This window comes from Ovis canadensis, chromosome 21, assembly GCF_042477335.2.
Source record: "Ovis canadensis isolate MfBH-ARS-UI-01 breed Bighorn chromosome 21, ARS-UI_OviCan_v2, whole genome shotgun sequence".
NCBI lineage: Eukaryota > Metazoa > Chordata > Mammalia > Artiodactyla > Bovidae > Ovis > Ovis canadensis.
This window is the reverse complement of record NC_091265.1, coordinates 59,504,547-59,519,825: the sequence shown is the minus strand read 5'-3', so window position 1 is coordinate 59,519,825 and position 15,279 is coordinate 59,504,547. Positions and strand designations below refer to the sequence as shown.

Sequence of the window (15,279 nt, the reverse complement as noted above, 5' to 3'; positions counted from 1 at the left end):
ATTGATATTTCTCCCAGCAATCTTGATTCCAGCTTGTGTTTCTTCCAGTCCAGTGTTTCTCATGATGTACTCTGCATAGAAGTTAAATAAGCAGGGTGACAATATACAGCCTTGACGTACTCCTTTTCCTATCTGGAACCAGTCTGTTGTTCCATGTCCAGTTCTAACTGTTGCTTCCTGACCTGCATACAGATTTCTCAAGAGGCAGGTCAGGTGGTCTGGTATTCCCATCTCTCTCAGAATTTTCCACAGTTTATTGTGATCCACACAGTCAAAGGCTTTGGCATAGTCAATAAAGCAGAAATAGATGTTTTTCTGGAACCTCTTGCTTTTTCCATGATCCAGCGGATGTTGGCAATTTGATCTCTGGTTCCTCTGCCTTTTCTAAAACCAGCTTGAACATCAGGAAGTTCACGGTTCATGTATTGCTGAAGCCTGTCTTGGAGAATTTTGAGCATTACTTTACTAGCATGTGAGATTGCCGGGGTCCAGCCCCGGTGGATCGAGGGTGATTCGAAGGTGGGGACGGAGTCAGCGTCTTTGGAAAAATACATATTTAATCACAGATATAGAGAGATTAGAAATGGATAGTGCAGTAGGAAGATTAGTGGAGAAAAAGAGGCTGAATAACTTGGATTATGTGGAATAGCATCCGTGCTCCAGATGGGAATTCAGCCAGAAAAACGGGAGCAAGAAAGAAGCGACATGGGGGAATCAGTCTTTTCGGAAACTGATCCGATTTCTTTATTTTTGGGTTTGCTTATATACCTTTTGTTACACATAGGGATGAATACAGAGTCATGCAGGAGTCAGCAGTCCTGACCTTTATCAAAATCAGGTGCTTCACATAAATGTATAAAAAAGGTACATCATCTTCTGGCCATGAGTGAGACCTGCTGACATTTTATGATCCTTTCTTTCTGATAACCAAAAAACTTATTTCTTCCAAGGGTGTTTTTTCTTAAACCAGGCACCACCCTCCAAATAAAGTTACATTCCTATAGGGTGAGGGTGTAGTGAGTTACAATCAAGAAAGGAATTTATTTAACCCAAGGTTAACATGATTAGTCTTAAAGGTTAATACTTATTTCTCCTATATGCTTAAAGGTTAATACTTATTTCTCCTATATGTTAGTTATATTCATTATAAGGGTAGGGAACATGGAGATTTAGCAGCAAACATCAGCCCAACAAATGAAAATCCTTTCACCAATGCTCCCCTTAAGATCTATTTAGTCTTAAGATATGATAAAGTTACATTTTTACATAGCAAGGACACAGTGATTTATAACAAAGTACAGTGATCTATTACAAAAGAGAAAATCCATTAACTCAAAAAGTCTAGTATTGCTAACATCAAAAACTACTATATTTCCTTTTCTATATTCCAAATACATTGATTAATATATTCCCAGGTGCCTAAGGATATGGAGGCCTGGTGGCAATCATGGACTCAACAAGAAGAAAAAGCCGTATGCTAATTAAGACTCTCAAAATACTCCAAAACTCTCTGTGCTGTTTATGGTTAAGAGGTAGTAAACAATCATGTGCTAGTGGCAGGAGTATGGATAATCCTGTCACACAAGCTAGTCTGTCAGCAGAGAGGTTTGACCTGAGACATCCTTGTCCCACCCAGAGCAGGGTATTAGCAGCAATTATTGATGCAACAAATGAAAAACCCTTCACCAATATAATTCCTAACCAACCCACTATATTAATAATTTCTAACTCCCTAAAATAATTTGCCTTTAGTAAGTCTAAAACATCTCGTGCCTCTCAGATTGGGAGGCTGTAAGCAATCACATGTGGCTGGACAAACCTATACAGGCGGGTTAGATAACCTTCAGAGCAGTCCGTAAGCTGAAACACTCTTGTCACACCCAAGAATTTTTATTGCCTTGGAGCTGCACGTTTACTCCTTCTCCGAGAGAAAAGGTTATGGGGGAGAGCCCCCCATAAAGTCAGAGGTGTAGGTGAGAGCATAAAACAGACTCTGGTTTTGGGGTTAGATGCTTGGGAACAGGGGGTTTCCTGAGGCTTGATCACGCCTTTGCGTATGCCAAGCCTCTTTCCTCATGACCTTTGCCACGGGTGGAGTTCCTCACGCTGGCTCCCGGCATGAGATGAGTGCAATTGTGTGGTAGTTTGAGCATTCTTTGGCATTGCCTTTCTTTGGGATTGGAATGAAAACTGACCTTTTCCAGTCCTGTGGCCACTGCTGAGTTTTCCAAATTTGTTGGCATATTGAGTGCAGCACTTTCACAGCATCATCTTTCAGGATTTGAAACAGCTCAACTGGAATTCCATCACCTCCACTAGCTTTGTTCGTAGTAATGCTTTCTAAGGCCCACTTGACTTCACATTCCAGGATGTCTGGCTCTAGATGAGTGATCACACCATCGTGATTATCTGGGTCGTGAAGACTTCTTTGCTTCCCAGTTCCCTTCTTTCATCCATTCCCTCAAATTTTATTGTGTTCAATATGTGCCAGACATTGGCAAATCATTTCCCTTTCTCCTTCCCTGCTGCTGCTGCTAAGTTGCTTCAGTCGTGTCTGACTCTGTGCAACCCCATAGACGGAAGCCCACCAGGCTTGCCCGTCCCTGGGATTCTCCAGGCAAGAACACTGGAGTGGGTTGCCATTTCCTTCTCCAGTGCATGAAAGTGAAAAGTGAAAGTGAAGTCGCTCAGTCGTGTCCGACTCTTCACGACCCCATGGACTGCAGCCCACCAGGCTCCTCCGTCCATGGGATTTTCCAGGCAAGAGTACTGGAGTGGGGTGCCATTACCTTCTCCTTCCCTCAGTTCAGTTCAGTCACTCAGTCATGTCTGACTCTTTGCGACCCCGTGAATCGCAGCACGCCAGGCCTCCGTGTTCATCACCATCTCCCAGAGTTCACTCAGACTCACATCCATCGAGTCCATGATGCCATCCAGCCATCTCATCCTCGGTCGTCGCCTTCTCCTCCTGCCCCCAATCCCTCCCAGCATCAGAGTTTTTTCCAATGAGTCAACTCTTTGCATGAGGTGGCCAAAGTACTGGAGTTTCAGCTTTAGCATCATTCCTTCCAAAGAAATCCCAGGGTTGATCTCCTTCAGAATGGACTGGTTGGATCTCCTTGCAGTCCAAGGGACTCTCAAGAGTCTTCTCAAACATCACATTTCAAAAGCATCAATTCTTTGGCACTCAGCCTTCTTCACAGTCCAACTCTCACATCCATACATGACCACAGGAAAAACCATAGCCTTGACTAGACGGACCTTAGTCGGCAAAGTAATGTCTCCGCTTTTGAATATGCTATCTAGGTTGGTCATAACTTTTCTTCCAAGGAGTAAGCGTCTTTTAATTTCATGACTGCAGTCACCATCTGCAGTGATTTTGGAGCCCCAAAAAATAAATTCTGACTCTGTTTCCACTGTTTCCCCATCTATTTCCCATGAAGTGATGGGACCGGATGCCATGATCTTCGTTTTCTGAATGGTGAGCTTTAAGCCAACTTTTTCACTCTCCTCTTTCACGTTCATCAAGAGGCTTTTTAGTTCCTCTTCACTTTCTGCCATAAGGGTGCTGTCATCTGCATATCTGAGGTTATTGATATTTCTCCCGGCAATCTTGATTCCAGCTTGTGTTTCTTCCAGTCCAGTGTTTCTCATGATGTACTCTGCATAGAAGTTAGGGGAACATAAAAACTCCAGAGAAGTACAGTGGTGACATGGGTTCTGAAGCCACATGTCTTACTAACTACGAGAGTTTCCGTTAACTACTTGAGCGACAGTTTCTCATCTCTAGAATGGGCATGTTGATATAGAATCTGCTGCAGTGGATGTTTCTCTTTTTCCTTTGTGGGTCCGTCTAGCATTCACCCCTACCTTTCTGTTAGCACCATAGCACCAGATCTTTCAAGGTAGTTCACTAGTATGTGCAGCCCTCCAGCCTCTTAGCTCAGAATCCAAAGGTGCCAGCTCCTTTCCTTGCCCCAGGTCCCAAGTAGGGGTGGGGGACTCCCTCCTGAAAGACTTGACTCTTGAGTGAGGGACAGGCACAGTGCCTGGTGAGGGGACAACGTTGTTCCTAGAGTACAGTGTTGGCTGTGGGTTTGGCTGCCCAGCCTTTGGAGCTGTCCAATCTCCATTGATATGCCCTGAGTTCCCAGTATCTGTCCAAGAAACGTTCTTTCTGCTGAAGGCAGTGATCTGTGTCTGGACAGCGCACCCAGGACCCTGACTGATTCCACCACCACCACGCTGTGAAGCCTAAATGGAGTAGCAAGGGTGGCCATTCTTACTGGAACTCAGATGAGTGGGTGCTATAACTTCAGAAACACAAAGCAAACTCCCAGACCAGACTCTTGGGAGTGGTGGAAACAGGGTAGTTCATCCGGAGGTGTTCGTGAGGAGGCTGGGATGGGCTGTGTCCCCTCTTACAGCATACACAGGGCTCCTCTGAAGACCCCTTTCTTGGTTGGGAAGACCCCCAGAGAAGGGAATGGCTCCCCACTCCAGTATTCTTGCCTCAAGAATCCCATGGACGGAAGAGTCTGGTGGGCTACAGTCCATACGGTTGCAAAGAGTCAAGACAGGACTGAGCAATTAAGACACACACACCTGGTTTTCAGAGTTCTCTTGGCAGGACCCTGGCTTCAAGTCCCCTTCTCTCCCATCATTCCATCCCCTCCCTTGCCAAGCAGCTCCCCATTCTCCCATTTCTGCCTTCTTTATCCATCTAAGACCTTTCCCGAATAGGTCAGCTTAGCCCCTGGCCTTTCTCCTTCCATCAGGTGTTCCATCACTGGTAGAAGTGAACAGAAGGCAGGGGAGAAGGAAGAGCTGCAAATGCACAGGGGCAGGGGGTCTGCTCCCCACATTCCCACTGGGTCGGCTTGACCACGTGATGCAGACTTTCTGCTGCAGCTCATCCTCCACATTCAGAGGACTTGTGATGACTGTAAGCTTGTTAGTTTTCTTATTTGTCTCTGGACTTCTCTGATGGCTCAGATGGTAAAGAATCTGCCCGAAATGTGGGAGACCAGGTTCGATCCCTGGTTAGGAAGATCCTCTGGAGGAAGGCATGGCAACCCACTCCAGTATTCTTGCCTGGGAAATATTTGTCATTAGCCATGTATAATTCACCTTTGAGTGAAAGCATGCTGCTTACTAAGGGCCCCTAGGAAGGCTTGAACACTGGGTTGACTCACCCAGATCAGTGGATGTCTGAATTCGCATTGATTGGATCTGCTTGAACTCCTACTGGTTCAAATGAAGATAATTATAGCTGACCTATAGTGCATATGACACACAAGGCAACCCACCCATCTGATTCTCCTCCCAACCCTAGGAAGTAGGTGACACTATCTTCAACCCAGGTGGGGACCCCGAGGCACAGACAGGTTAAGCAACTAGCTTTTCATCAGTCGGTGAGTGGCAGAGCCAGGGTTCGGCTCTGGGGACTGGCTATTTCTGCTCCTCATAGGGATGGGAGCCTGGGACATGGTGTCTATCTTGCACAGAAGACATGGCAGGTGGTTCTCAATTTCTGTGGTGATGGACAGTTTAAACACTTTAATACTGATTTTCTTACTGTATTTGGCAGCGTCAGGTCTTTATTTGCCACGTGGGGTTGTCATCGAGGTGCGAGGGCTCAGTAGTTACAGCACCTGGGCTTAGTTGCCTCACAGCATGTTCCCCAAACAGGGATCGAACCCGCGTCCTCTGCACTGGAAGGCAGATTCTTAACCACTGGACCACCAGGGGTGTCCCGACAAGTTTATATTTTAAGGTTTCCACCCAAAATCCATTCCTCTTCTTCCATCCTAACAGAGTGCAGATTTGCGGCGGTCTCCACCCTCCGGGCTCCTGGAGCAGTGAATCTGTGTCTCTTCCTCACCTGTCCCTTAGGAAAACTCACCTTCCCTCATAAACACGTTATGCCAAATTCCATCTGGCACTGGAATTCTGAGCAGAGAAGAACAAAACGGTGAGCAGGATGTGGTGGCCCAGTGTGCCGGGTTCAAATCCCAGGCCCTCTACTTCCTAGCTGGGTGGTTTGAGTAAGTCACATGACCTCCTGGACGCTTTGTTCCTACATAAATGGGGACATGTATGGTTGGGCTTATAATTCAATGTGATGGTAAGTGAGAAGTACTTCAAACAGAGCCCTGCAGAGTAAGCCCCCATTGGAAGGACTACAAGCAGGGCGCCCTGTCCAAATATCCATTTATCTTGCCACCTGGATGGGGGCCCTGGGGTCCCCCCGGTTCCAATCCTTTCCCACCCTGGCCCTTGCCTCAAGGAGTGCCCGTTAGCCTTCAGGGAAGGTCCCTTCCTAGCCCTGTTCTCGGTTAGCTAACCGGCCTGACGTCCATGTCCTCCTACACCACAGTCATCACCCCTCCGTTTCCCAAGAGCCCTTGCTCTTCAGGCCTCTGTCCTGTGAGTCCCTCTGCTTGAACCAGTGCTGCCTCACACAGCCGTGCAGGCTGCCCACTGCACACAGATGCCTGGCTGCAGTGGGAAGCTGGGAGCTGAGATTCAGCCCATGTTCCGTGTGGCAAGCTGAGAGCCCTGATGTCGGGGTGCCTTCCTCTTCCTCATTCATACCTCTGAAGGTAGCAGTTGCTCCAGTAAATTGTCCTTCCCCTTCCTCTGGCCAGAAAACTTCTACTCATCCTTTACTCTCAGCTTTCGTGTCACCTCCTCTGGGAAGCCCACCTGAACTTTTCCAAAGGGAATTCCAATGCCCTGTCCTGTGCTTCTATAATTCTCTGCTACTCCCCTGACACAGTGACAGTTGATCCTCTGACTGAAATGATGTCTTTTTCGTCCCCCACTGGGCTGCGGGCTCTAGGCAGTCTGCAGGGCTGCAGAATCAACAAATGACTCAGCCAGGAATGGGAGTGGGGAACAATTTATTCTCACAGCTGAGCAAATGGTGAGGCCCACAGCCTTGATAGCAGCAGAGGCAGCCCCCTCCCAGCCACAGCCCTCTCTTCCTGGTCCCGCAGCTGCAGGCGGGCCGGGTCAGGAGCCAGGGGGACAGCCAGGGTGACAGGCCTCCCGCCTCGGGAGCCAGCTGGCCACAGGGCAGCAGTGGGCAGCAGTAGCAGCAGCAGGGTATGGAGGGGGGCGGGGGCTGTTAGTTGGGCTGGCGGACTCCCACCCTTCCAGGGATGGTGCTTGGTGGAGGGGTGGGGGGTGCCTAGACTGTGAGCTGAGTGGGGGGGCATCAGAAGCGGCTCAGTCGGCCATGAAGATGCGGCTGGAGATGTCATCCAGGAGCCAGTCGATGCCAGGCAGCAGGTTTTCCCCGGTGACGGCGCTGCAGCCCTGGATGCACCAGTGGTGGCTACGGATAGAGTCCAGCTCCAGGGCCTGGGAGGGCGGAAGGTGATGGTGGGCCCCAGGGACCAAAGGCCCTGCCCACCCTCGGCCCCTTCCCTCCCCTGGCCCCGGGGAAATCCAAGTCCCCTTCAAAGGTCTGCTTTGGGAAGCCTCCCCTGGCCCCTGGTGAAGATCTGCTGGCCTCCCAGGGCACCTGGGCTCTCTGTCACCACGCCAGCACTACCCCTTATAATAAGATAGCAACAAGGGCCCGTGACGTTGTGCTATGGGCCCTACAAATGTCCTCTTATCCATTCACCCCCATGGCCCCGTAAGCCAGGGATTGTGTTTGCCATTTCACTGAGGAGAAAACCTCAGAGAGGTTAAGCAGCCTGCCTTAAGTCACACAGCTAATCAGTGGCAGAACCTAGATTCTAACCCCACGCTTTCTCATTCTGGTATTCAAGCTTCAGAGTCAGAGTTAAGATGTAACCCGCGGTCACATAGGCCTGTGTTTAAATCCTGGCTTGTCTGCTTCCTGGCTGTGTGACCTTGGGTGAGTTACCTAACCTCTCTAAGCCTCCTTCACCATCTGTAGAATGATGATAATGGTTCCTGCCTCAGGAGGTTGCGGCGAGAACTGAGTAAGGTAGTCCATGCAGAGAGTCCATGCCTGGCACAGAGAAGGCACCCACTGCTTGCCGGTTAGTTTTCCCCGGGGACAATCTACCTGCCGGTCTGCCATGCCCCAGGCTGCAGAGCACAACTCTGTCTTCCATCACTGAATCTCCAGGACCCTGAACAGGTCCTGCCACACAGCAGGGGCTAATAAATGCTTTCTAAATAAATCAACAAAGAATCACATGCCCCTATTCCTCTGTGAGCTTGTGCCAAGGCCTGGACTCACCTCGCGGATGGCGTTAGAGGACAGTGCTCCGGGCAGGTCTTGCTTGTTGGCAAAGATGAGGAGGGTCGCTCCGGCCAGGCGCTAGAGAAGAGAAACAGGGTTACCCTGAGGTGGGGTGGAGGCTCAGAGGGCAGCCCAGCCCCTGTGCTAATCACCCAGAGCAGCTGGGGTCAGAGAGCAGTTTGGAAGATTAGAGCAAGGTCCCATGGTGGTTGCAAAGACACAACTAGGGTGGGCAGTGTGAACACGGCCTTCTGGTCCAGCCATTATGGGCTGGAGGGAGCTGTGGGCTGGGCTGAGACCCTGGTTCCAGCACAGTCACACCCAAGTGGGCACCTCTCTCCTCCCTGCATCAGATTCCTCTTCTATAAATGGGAGGGGGTTGTGGACAAGGGGAAGGGGAGATGGACAAAGGGGAGGGGGTTATGGACAAGGGCGGGTGATGGAAAAGGGGAGGGGGGAGGGACAAGATGATCCTCAAGCCTCTGCTCCTAGACTGCTCTGACCTGATGACCTGACATCAAAAAGAATGCGACTATCCCAGGGCCTGTGGGGCTGTGGGCAATGAGCTTCCCCTCCTCCAAGTTCATACAGTCCCCTAACTGTCCCACTACCCTGAGAGGCCTTCCTCTCTGCCCGTGATTCCAGTTATTTCCCTCTGTGTGTTTGTGCCCGGGAGTCCCTCCATGTGGATGGTGGCTCTAGCCCTTAAAAAGGGCCTTGAGGTGCCAGGCCAGGGCTGAACATTCAACAGCCAGGATCTCACTGGATCTGCTCGACTGCTGGTTAGGCCTGCTGTCCCTAAATAATTATTAACAACTCCCTCTTTAACTCTCAAAAGGGTCCTGATTTTCAGCTAAATGCATGGAGTAACCTGGATTAAATCCTGGAACAAAGAAAGGACATTAATGGAAAAACTGGTGCAATCCAAACAAAACCTGTAGTTTGGTTAACAGCAACTTGTTAATTTCTTATTAAATGGTTTTAACAAATGTTTGGCAGTTCTGTAAGATGTTCACATTAAGGGAAACCAGGTGAAAGATACATGGGTAACTTTTCACTATCTTTGCAACTTTTCTATAAATCTAAAATTTTATTTAAAGAGCATTTTGGCCCAGACAGTACATTTTAAGATCACCGTAATTATTAATATAATGCCCATCTGAGAAATGCAGTGGCGATTCAGAGAAACTAAGTGCCTTGCCTAAGGTCACAAAGCAAACAGTCCAACTCCACTGCCTGCCAAAGCTTCACACACCAGCCTCAAGTCATCCTCCCCAAAGCCTGACTCAAGGTGCAGAAACTGAAGCTCAGGGTGGTGAAGCAGTGACGCTGTAGGGACATGGACCCACATCTCAGTCCACACAGACCCGTGTTCTGCTCATGGCACTGTGAGCCTCCCCGGGGCGGGTGTACAGGTTGTCTCTGCCTCCCCAAGGGTGCTGGACATGTGGTGAGGGCTGGGTGAAGGAATAGACCCCAAATGAGCGTACCCCTGGGATCATGGACCCCACGGGGAATCGGCTGAGGGTAGTGTTCACACATCCACACAGGTGCACGAAGCACTGGGACCTGGACACTGGGGGAGCCCCCGGCCCACCTCCTCCACCAACAGGTTCTGGAGCTCCCGCTGGCAGTCCTGCATACGTTGGCGGTCGGCGCTGTCCACCACCCAGATGAGGCCGTCAGTGCTCTCAAAGTAGTTCCGCCAGTAGGACCGCAGGGACTTCTGGCCGCCCACATCCCAAATGTTCAGCTTGAATCTGGACAGGGCAGTGGGGGCCGCAGGGTCAGTCTGGCCCCCGCCTGCCCTCCCTGCCCTGCGCTGGGCAGGCCCACCCTCAGGGACCCCGCTCACCCTCGGTGCTCCAAGGTCTTGATGTTGAAGCCTAGTGTGGGGGAGATGGTGTCGATGTCTTCGCCGTTGAACTTCTTGAGGATGGTCGTCTTGCCGGCATTGTCCAGGCCCCTGGGGGCACGCCGGGTTAAGGAGAAGCCCCCAGGCTCTGCGGGCTGGTGACATCATCCCAGGGCCCCTCTCTGACCACATATAAAAGTATGTTGAGTACCTGCCTGACCTACACGATAAATGTGGAAATATATCATCTTCTGACCAGATGCTCTTAATTCATCCCACAATATATACGGTTGGCCAGGCTACCCTGGTTGCTCAGTGGTAAAGATTCCACCTGCCAATGCTGGAAACTCGAGTTCGCTCCCGGGTCTGGAAGATTCCACATGTCAAGAAGCAACTAAGCCCGTGCATGACTACTGAGCCTGTGCTCCAGGAGCCGCAACTACTGAAACTCGCGGGCCCTAGAGCCCCTGCTTCACAAGAGAAGCCGCCACCAGGACAAGCCTGCGCACCACAGCTAGAGAGGAGCCCCCACTCACCGCAACTAGAGGAAAGCCTGTGCAGCAATGAAGACCCAGCACAGCCAAATAATACAAAAACATAAAATAAAAATGTACTGTTGGCCAAAAAGTCCCTTCGGTTTCGCCACAGATGTTACAGAAAAACCTGATGGACTAATCGCCAACCCCATGCTTAAGGCCTACGCTGCTCCAGAATACCTCTGGCTCTGGGGGTGCCCTGGAATCACAGTCCCTGCCCTGTGCAGCTTCCACTCCAGTGTGAGACAGCTGGACTGAGGCCCAGACTGCAAGGAGCTGGCTTTTTGAAGGACTAGGGGAAGAAGAGCATCCAGGGAGCAAGTATCTGGAGGCAGCCACCGTTGCCCTTTTGTTTCTGGAATATTTCAAAGCCTTTGGTGCTGAGTGTGCAAACAAATGGGTAAGTTCACCAGCCGGAGAAAACCACCCTCCTTTTTCCTTCTGACATCCATGGGGGCTTACAGCTGGGATTCTAGGGGGCAGTGAGAGGACCTCTCCTGGGATGCACCCTTAGTCCCTGATCACTGGTGGCTGACTGCTCTCCTCATCGCCCCCCAGCCCAGCTCCATCACCCTGCTTCCTTCTCCACTGGATCATTCTCATCAGCTGATGAGCGGATGTCTCCCCCACCAAGAAGAAGCGGACAACACCCTCTCTTGACCCCTCTCCCCCCAACTTTTTCCTTTATCTCGTTCCCTTTACAGCAAATCTCAGGACTGTTGTCCATACTCACCCTCTGCAGTTTCTGTCTTCCTGCTCCTCTGTGAACCCATGAGACCTCTGCTCCCACTGCTTCCCCGAAACTGCTCTAGCCAAGGTCAGTCCTTAGGGACGCCTTGCTCTCCACTGACCGGGTATCCTCAGCCCTCTTCTTCCTGCTCCTGGCCAGCCCCCTCCTCCACTCCGGGACACGGCCTTGCCTGGCTCTCCTGACTTTTCTGGTCACCCTTCCTCATCACCCTGCTGACCTTTTGATCTGAGCTCGGCCCCGAGATTCTCTTCCCTGTCCATACATACTCCTTCAGTGATCTCACCCAGAATTATGGCTTCAAATACCATCTTTCTGCTGATGACTCTGAAATTCGTACGTCCCACCTGGCTGCTCCCCTGGACATTGGTCTCTAGATCCAGCCGCCCGGGTAACACTTCTAGGATGTCTCAGCGGCATCTTACAGGCCCAATCTGAGCTCTCATCTTCCCCCTGAATGTGTTCCCCACCTCCTTCTATAATACCTGTCAGCAAGTGGCTCCTCAATTCATCCTATCACTTAGGAGCCACGCTTGACACCATTCTTCTAAAGCTCACGGCCAATCCAGCAGCAACTGTTGCTAGTCTATCAAGATTTAAATCAACGTCCGTCACTGCTTCCATCCTGATCCAAGCTACCATCCTACCTTACCTGTGTTACTGCGGTAGCCTAACTGTCTCAGCTCTCACTTCCTCTCTGCACTTCTCATTAAAGGAAACATCCCCTACTGTATAGTATGGGGAACTCTACTCAATATTCTGTAATAACCTATATGGGAAAAGAATCTGAAAAAGAATCAGTTCAGTTGCTCAGTCGTGTCCGACTCTTTGTGACTCCATGGACTGCAGCACACCAGGCTTCCCTGTCCATCACTAACTTCTGGAGCTTACTCAAACTCATGTCCATCCAGTCAGTGATGCCACCCAACCATCTTAAAAAATGGATGGAAAAAGAATGTGTGTGTACATATATATATATATATAACCAAAACACTCTGCTATATACCTGAAACTAACACAATATTGTAAATTAACAATGTGCATGTGTGTGCTTAATCACGTCTGATTCTTTGCAACTCTATGAACTGTAGCCCGCCAGGTTCCTCTGTCCATAGGATTTCCCAGGCAAGGATACTGGAAGGGGTTGCCACTTCCTACTCCAGGGGATCTTCCCACCCAGGGACTGAACACCTGTCCCTTTCGTCTCCTGCATTGGCAGGCAGATTCTTTACCACTTGCACTACCTGGGAAGCCCCAAAATCAACTGCAAAATAAAAATTAAATTAAAAATTTTAAATTTAATGCAAAATAAAGTTAAAATGCAAAAAAAAATTTATTGAAAAAAAAAAATATGGGACTTCCCTGGTGGTCTAGTGGTTAAGACTTCACCTTCCAATTATTCAGGGGCTGTGGGTTCAATCCCTGGTCATGGAGCTATGATCCCACAGGACTCAGAGCCAAAAAACAAACGACATAAAACAAAAGCAATATTGTAACATTCAATAAAGACTTTAAAAATGGTCCTCATTAAAAAAATCCACAAAAATAAATAGAGGAAAATTTCAGAACTAAAGGCCCCACCTGAAATACCTCTTTCATCTGACCCCGCCTTCGGTGTTCTCACTCCCTCAGGTCACACACTTCCCTCCTTGACAGTCCTTTGAACACACCAGTCGGCTTCCTCCTCAGAGACCTTGACACTTGCTGTTTCCTTTGCTTAAACATTTTTTCCCCAGATCTCTACATAATTCATGCCTCACCTGTCTAGATTCAACTGTCACTTTCTCAGGATGGTTTTCTTTGACCACCGTATTTATGCAGGATTATTCTCTGTAAGTGCTATATATTTTACTTATTAACTTTGTTAACATTTTCTTCCCTCAGTATCACACAAAATGTCCGAAGGTAGGATTTTTGTTTGTTTTGCTGTTTTCCCTAGCCGCCCAGGACAGAACTTAGCACGTAACAGGCGCTCAATAAATGTTTATTGGATGAGTGAATTCTCTGTGCCTGTCTTAAAAACAAACATGATGTAAATGTTACTAAGTTATTTGTGCACATAAATGTCTCCTCTCTGCTGGGGGTGAGGCAAGCCCAGCTCTTGATCTCAGCTTGCCCCCCACCCCGCCACAGCCTGGCACGGAAGGGGGGAACGGATGTGCACGCCTGCGAGCGAGACTCAGACAATCGACAAGGCCCTTGGGCCTACAAGCCGTCAACCGCGGGGACTCCGACTGGCCGTGAGACAGCAAAGAGATGGACAGTCGGACCCACACGAACCTAGCGACCCGCAGACGGCGCCCCTCCTCCGCCCTCTACAGGGAGAGTAGGGCGGGGCCCGCACGCCCCCGAGAGGCCGACCCTGAGGGCGGGGCCGAGGCCCGGCACCCTCCAACTAGGGGAGGAGGCGCCCAGGGCGGGGGAGGACCGCGGCCCCACGCTCGGGCCGACGGGTGGTAGTGTTCCAGTCTCCAGCCCCGCCTCCCCCTATATTGGGACACCTGGTCCGGCCGCCGCGCCGTGACGCCCACACCTTGGAAACGAAGCCCCCCCCACCGCGTCGAGCCGGTGGTACGGCCTCCTCCCGGCTCCCCCCCGCCAAAAGTGATGGTAGGGCCCACGAGCGTGACGCACAATGGGCAGTTGGTACAGGCCGGCCGGCCGCACAGGCAGCGCCCGGTAGGGGGCGCCTGACACTGCCCGCCCGGCGGCCCCCCCCCCCCGCTCCCCCCCGCTACCCTCGCGGCTCCGGCTCCGGCGTCAGGAAGGATACAGCATGAGCAGTCGCAGCTCCCGCTCTTTCTGCTTCATCTTCTTCAGTATGGTCAGAAGCCCCATGTCCCGGTAGCCCCCTCCCGGCCGCCGTTTCTTCGTATCCTGGGACCCCTTTCCCTGCTCCTATTGGCTGTCACGCCCACGGACAGCACAGCCTATTGGCTGGCTCCTCGATTGGGCCCGCCCTCGTTCCCACGTGACCGCGAAGGCGCCGGGAGGTGCTGGGATGCACAATCCTTCTAGCCTGCCGGGCGGGGGACGCTTCAGCGCGGCCCCTCGCGTTAACTCTTCGCATCCCCAGTTCCTGGGTGACCAGGGCACCGCGCTTCTAGGACCTCAGGCCCGACTGGAACGGAAACCTGAAGTTCCGGTGCTGTGTCTTAGCTGCAGAGGAAGTAGTTCTGGAGTAAGAACCGAGAGCCCCAAGGCCGTTTACGTCACCCTGGGGCTACCGTAGGGTTTTGTTCCGCGGAAACAGGATCCAGATCCTGCTGTCTTGGGCCTTGGAAGGCGTCATCCTAAATCTGCCAGTGTTAGGGTTTCCCCTCATTCCCTGGCTTCCGAAATCAATCGTAGGGGGTAGGCTGGGGATTCTTCATCCAGGGTGGAAATGCCCCTGAGGAAATGTGTAGGGCTGTCAGTGGTTGTTCCAATTACAAGGCAGAGCGCCTGTCGTCTAGAGGTCACTGGACAGACTTGCACAAAGAATTGTTCTGCCCAAGATGCCCATTGTTTCTCTGTTGAGAAGCACCATTTTTCATTTTACCAATAAGAAAATTGATGCTCACATGTGCTTAGCATAACTGACATGTAGGTGCTCAATAAATATTTGTAGTTTAATGAGTGACTTTGTCCAAGAGTTTGGTTCTTTACGTTCTCAAGTCCAGAATAAGTGAGGAAGCCGAGGCCAGGGACTCTGCAGATTGTAAACTCAGAAGGATGAGCTTGGGATTTCACTGGCAGCCCAGTGGTTAAGACTCCTGCTTCCACTGCAGGGTGCAGGGGTTCTATTCCTGGTCGGGCAGCTAAGATCCAGCATGCCACTCAGTGCCCCACTCCAAGAAAAAGATGAGTCTTGCACTTCCCTAGCGATCCAGTGGTTAAGACTTCTTTCTTCCATTGCAGGGGGGTGTGGGTT

General features: G+C 50.7%; 1 protein-coding gene across 1 annotated transcript; it reads right to left on the bottom strand.

The window, feature by feature from the left end:
* Window positions 1-6,888: 6,888 nt before the first annotated feature.
* ARL2 (ARF like GTPase 2) lies at window positions 6,889-14,713 on the bottom strand. Its single transcript, XM_069566169.1, has 5 exons — window positions 14,140-14,713; window positions 10,083-10,193; window positions 9,825-9,987; window positions 8,225-8,305; window positions 6,889-7,368 (listed from the first exon to the last, which is right to left on the bottom strand). Exons 1-5 carry the CDS (start codon window positions 14,202-14,204, stop codon window positions 7,234-7,236), a joined length of 555 nt encoding a protein of 184 aa, XP_069422270.1. The 5' UTR covers window positions 14,205-14,713; the 3' UTR covers window positions 6,889-7,233.
* Window positions 14,714-15,279: the final 566 nt, after the last annotated feature.

Bases quoted from the DNA above. Each gene is read 5' to 3' on its own strand.
- ARL2 (XM_069566169.1), bottom strand. From the start codon at position 14,204: ATGGGGCTTCTGACCATACTGAAGAAGATGAAGCAGAAAGAGCGGGAG. The intron at 10,194-14,139 runs GTATCCTTCCTG...GCGTGCCCCCAG, and splicing joins GAGCTGCGACTGCTCATGCT to GGGCCTGGACAATGCCGGCA. The intron at 7,369-8,224 runs GTGAGTCCAGGC...CCGCCCTCCCAG, and splicing joins CCTCTAACGCCATCCGCGAG to GCCCTGGAGCTGGACTCTAT.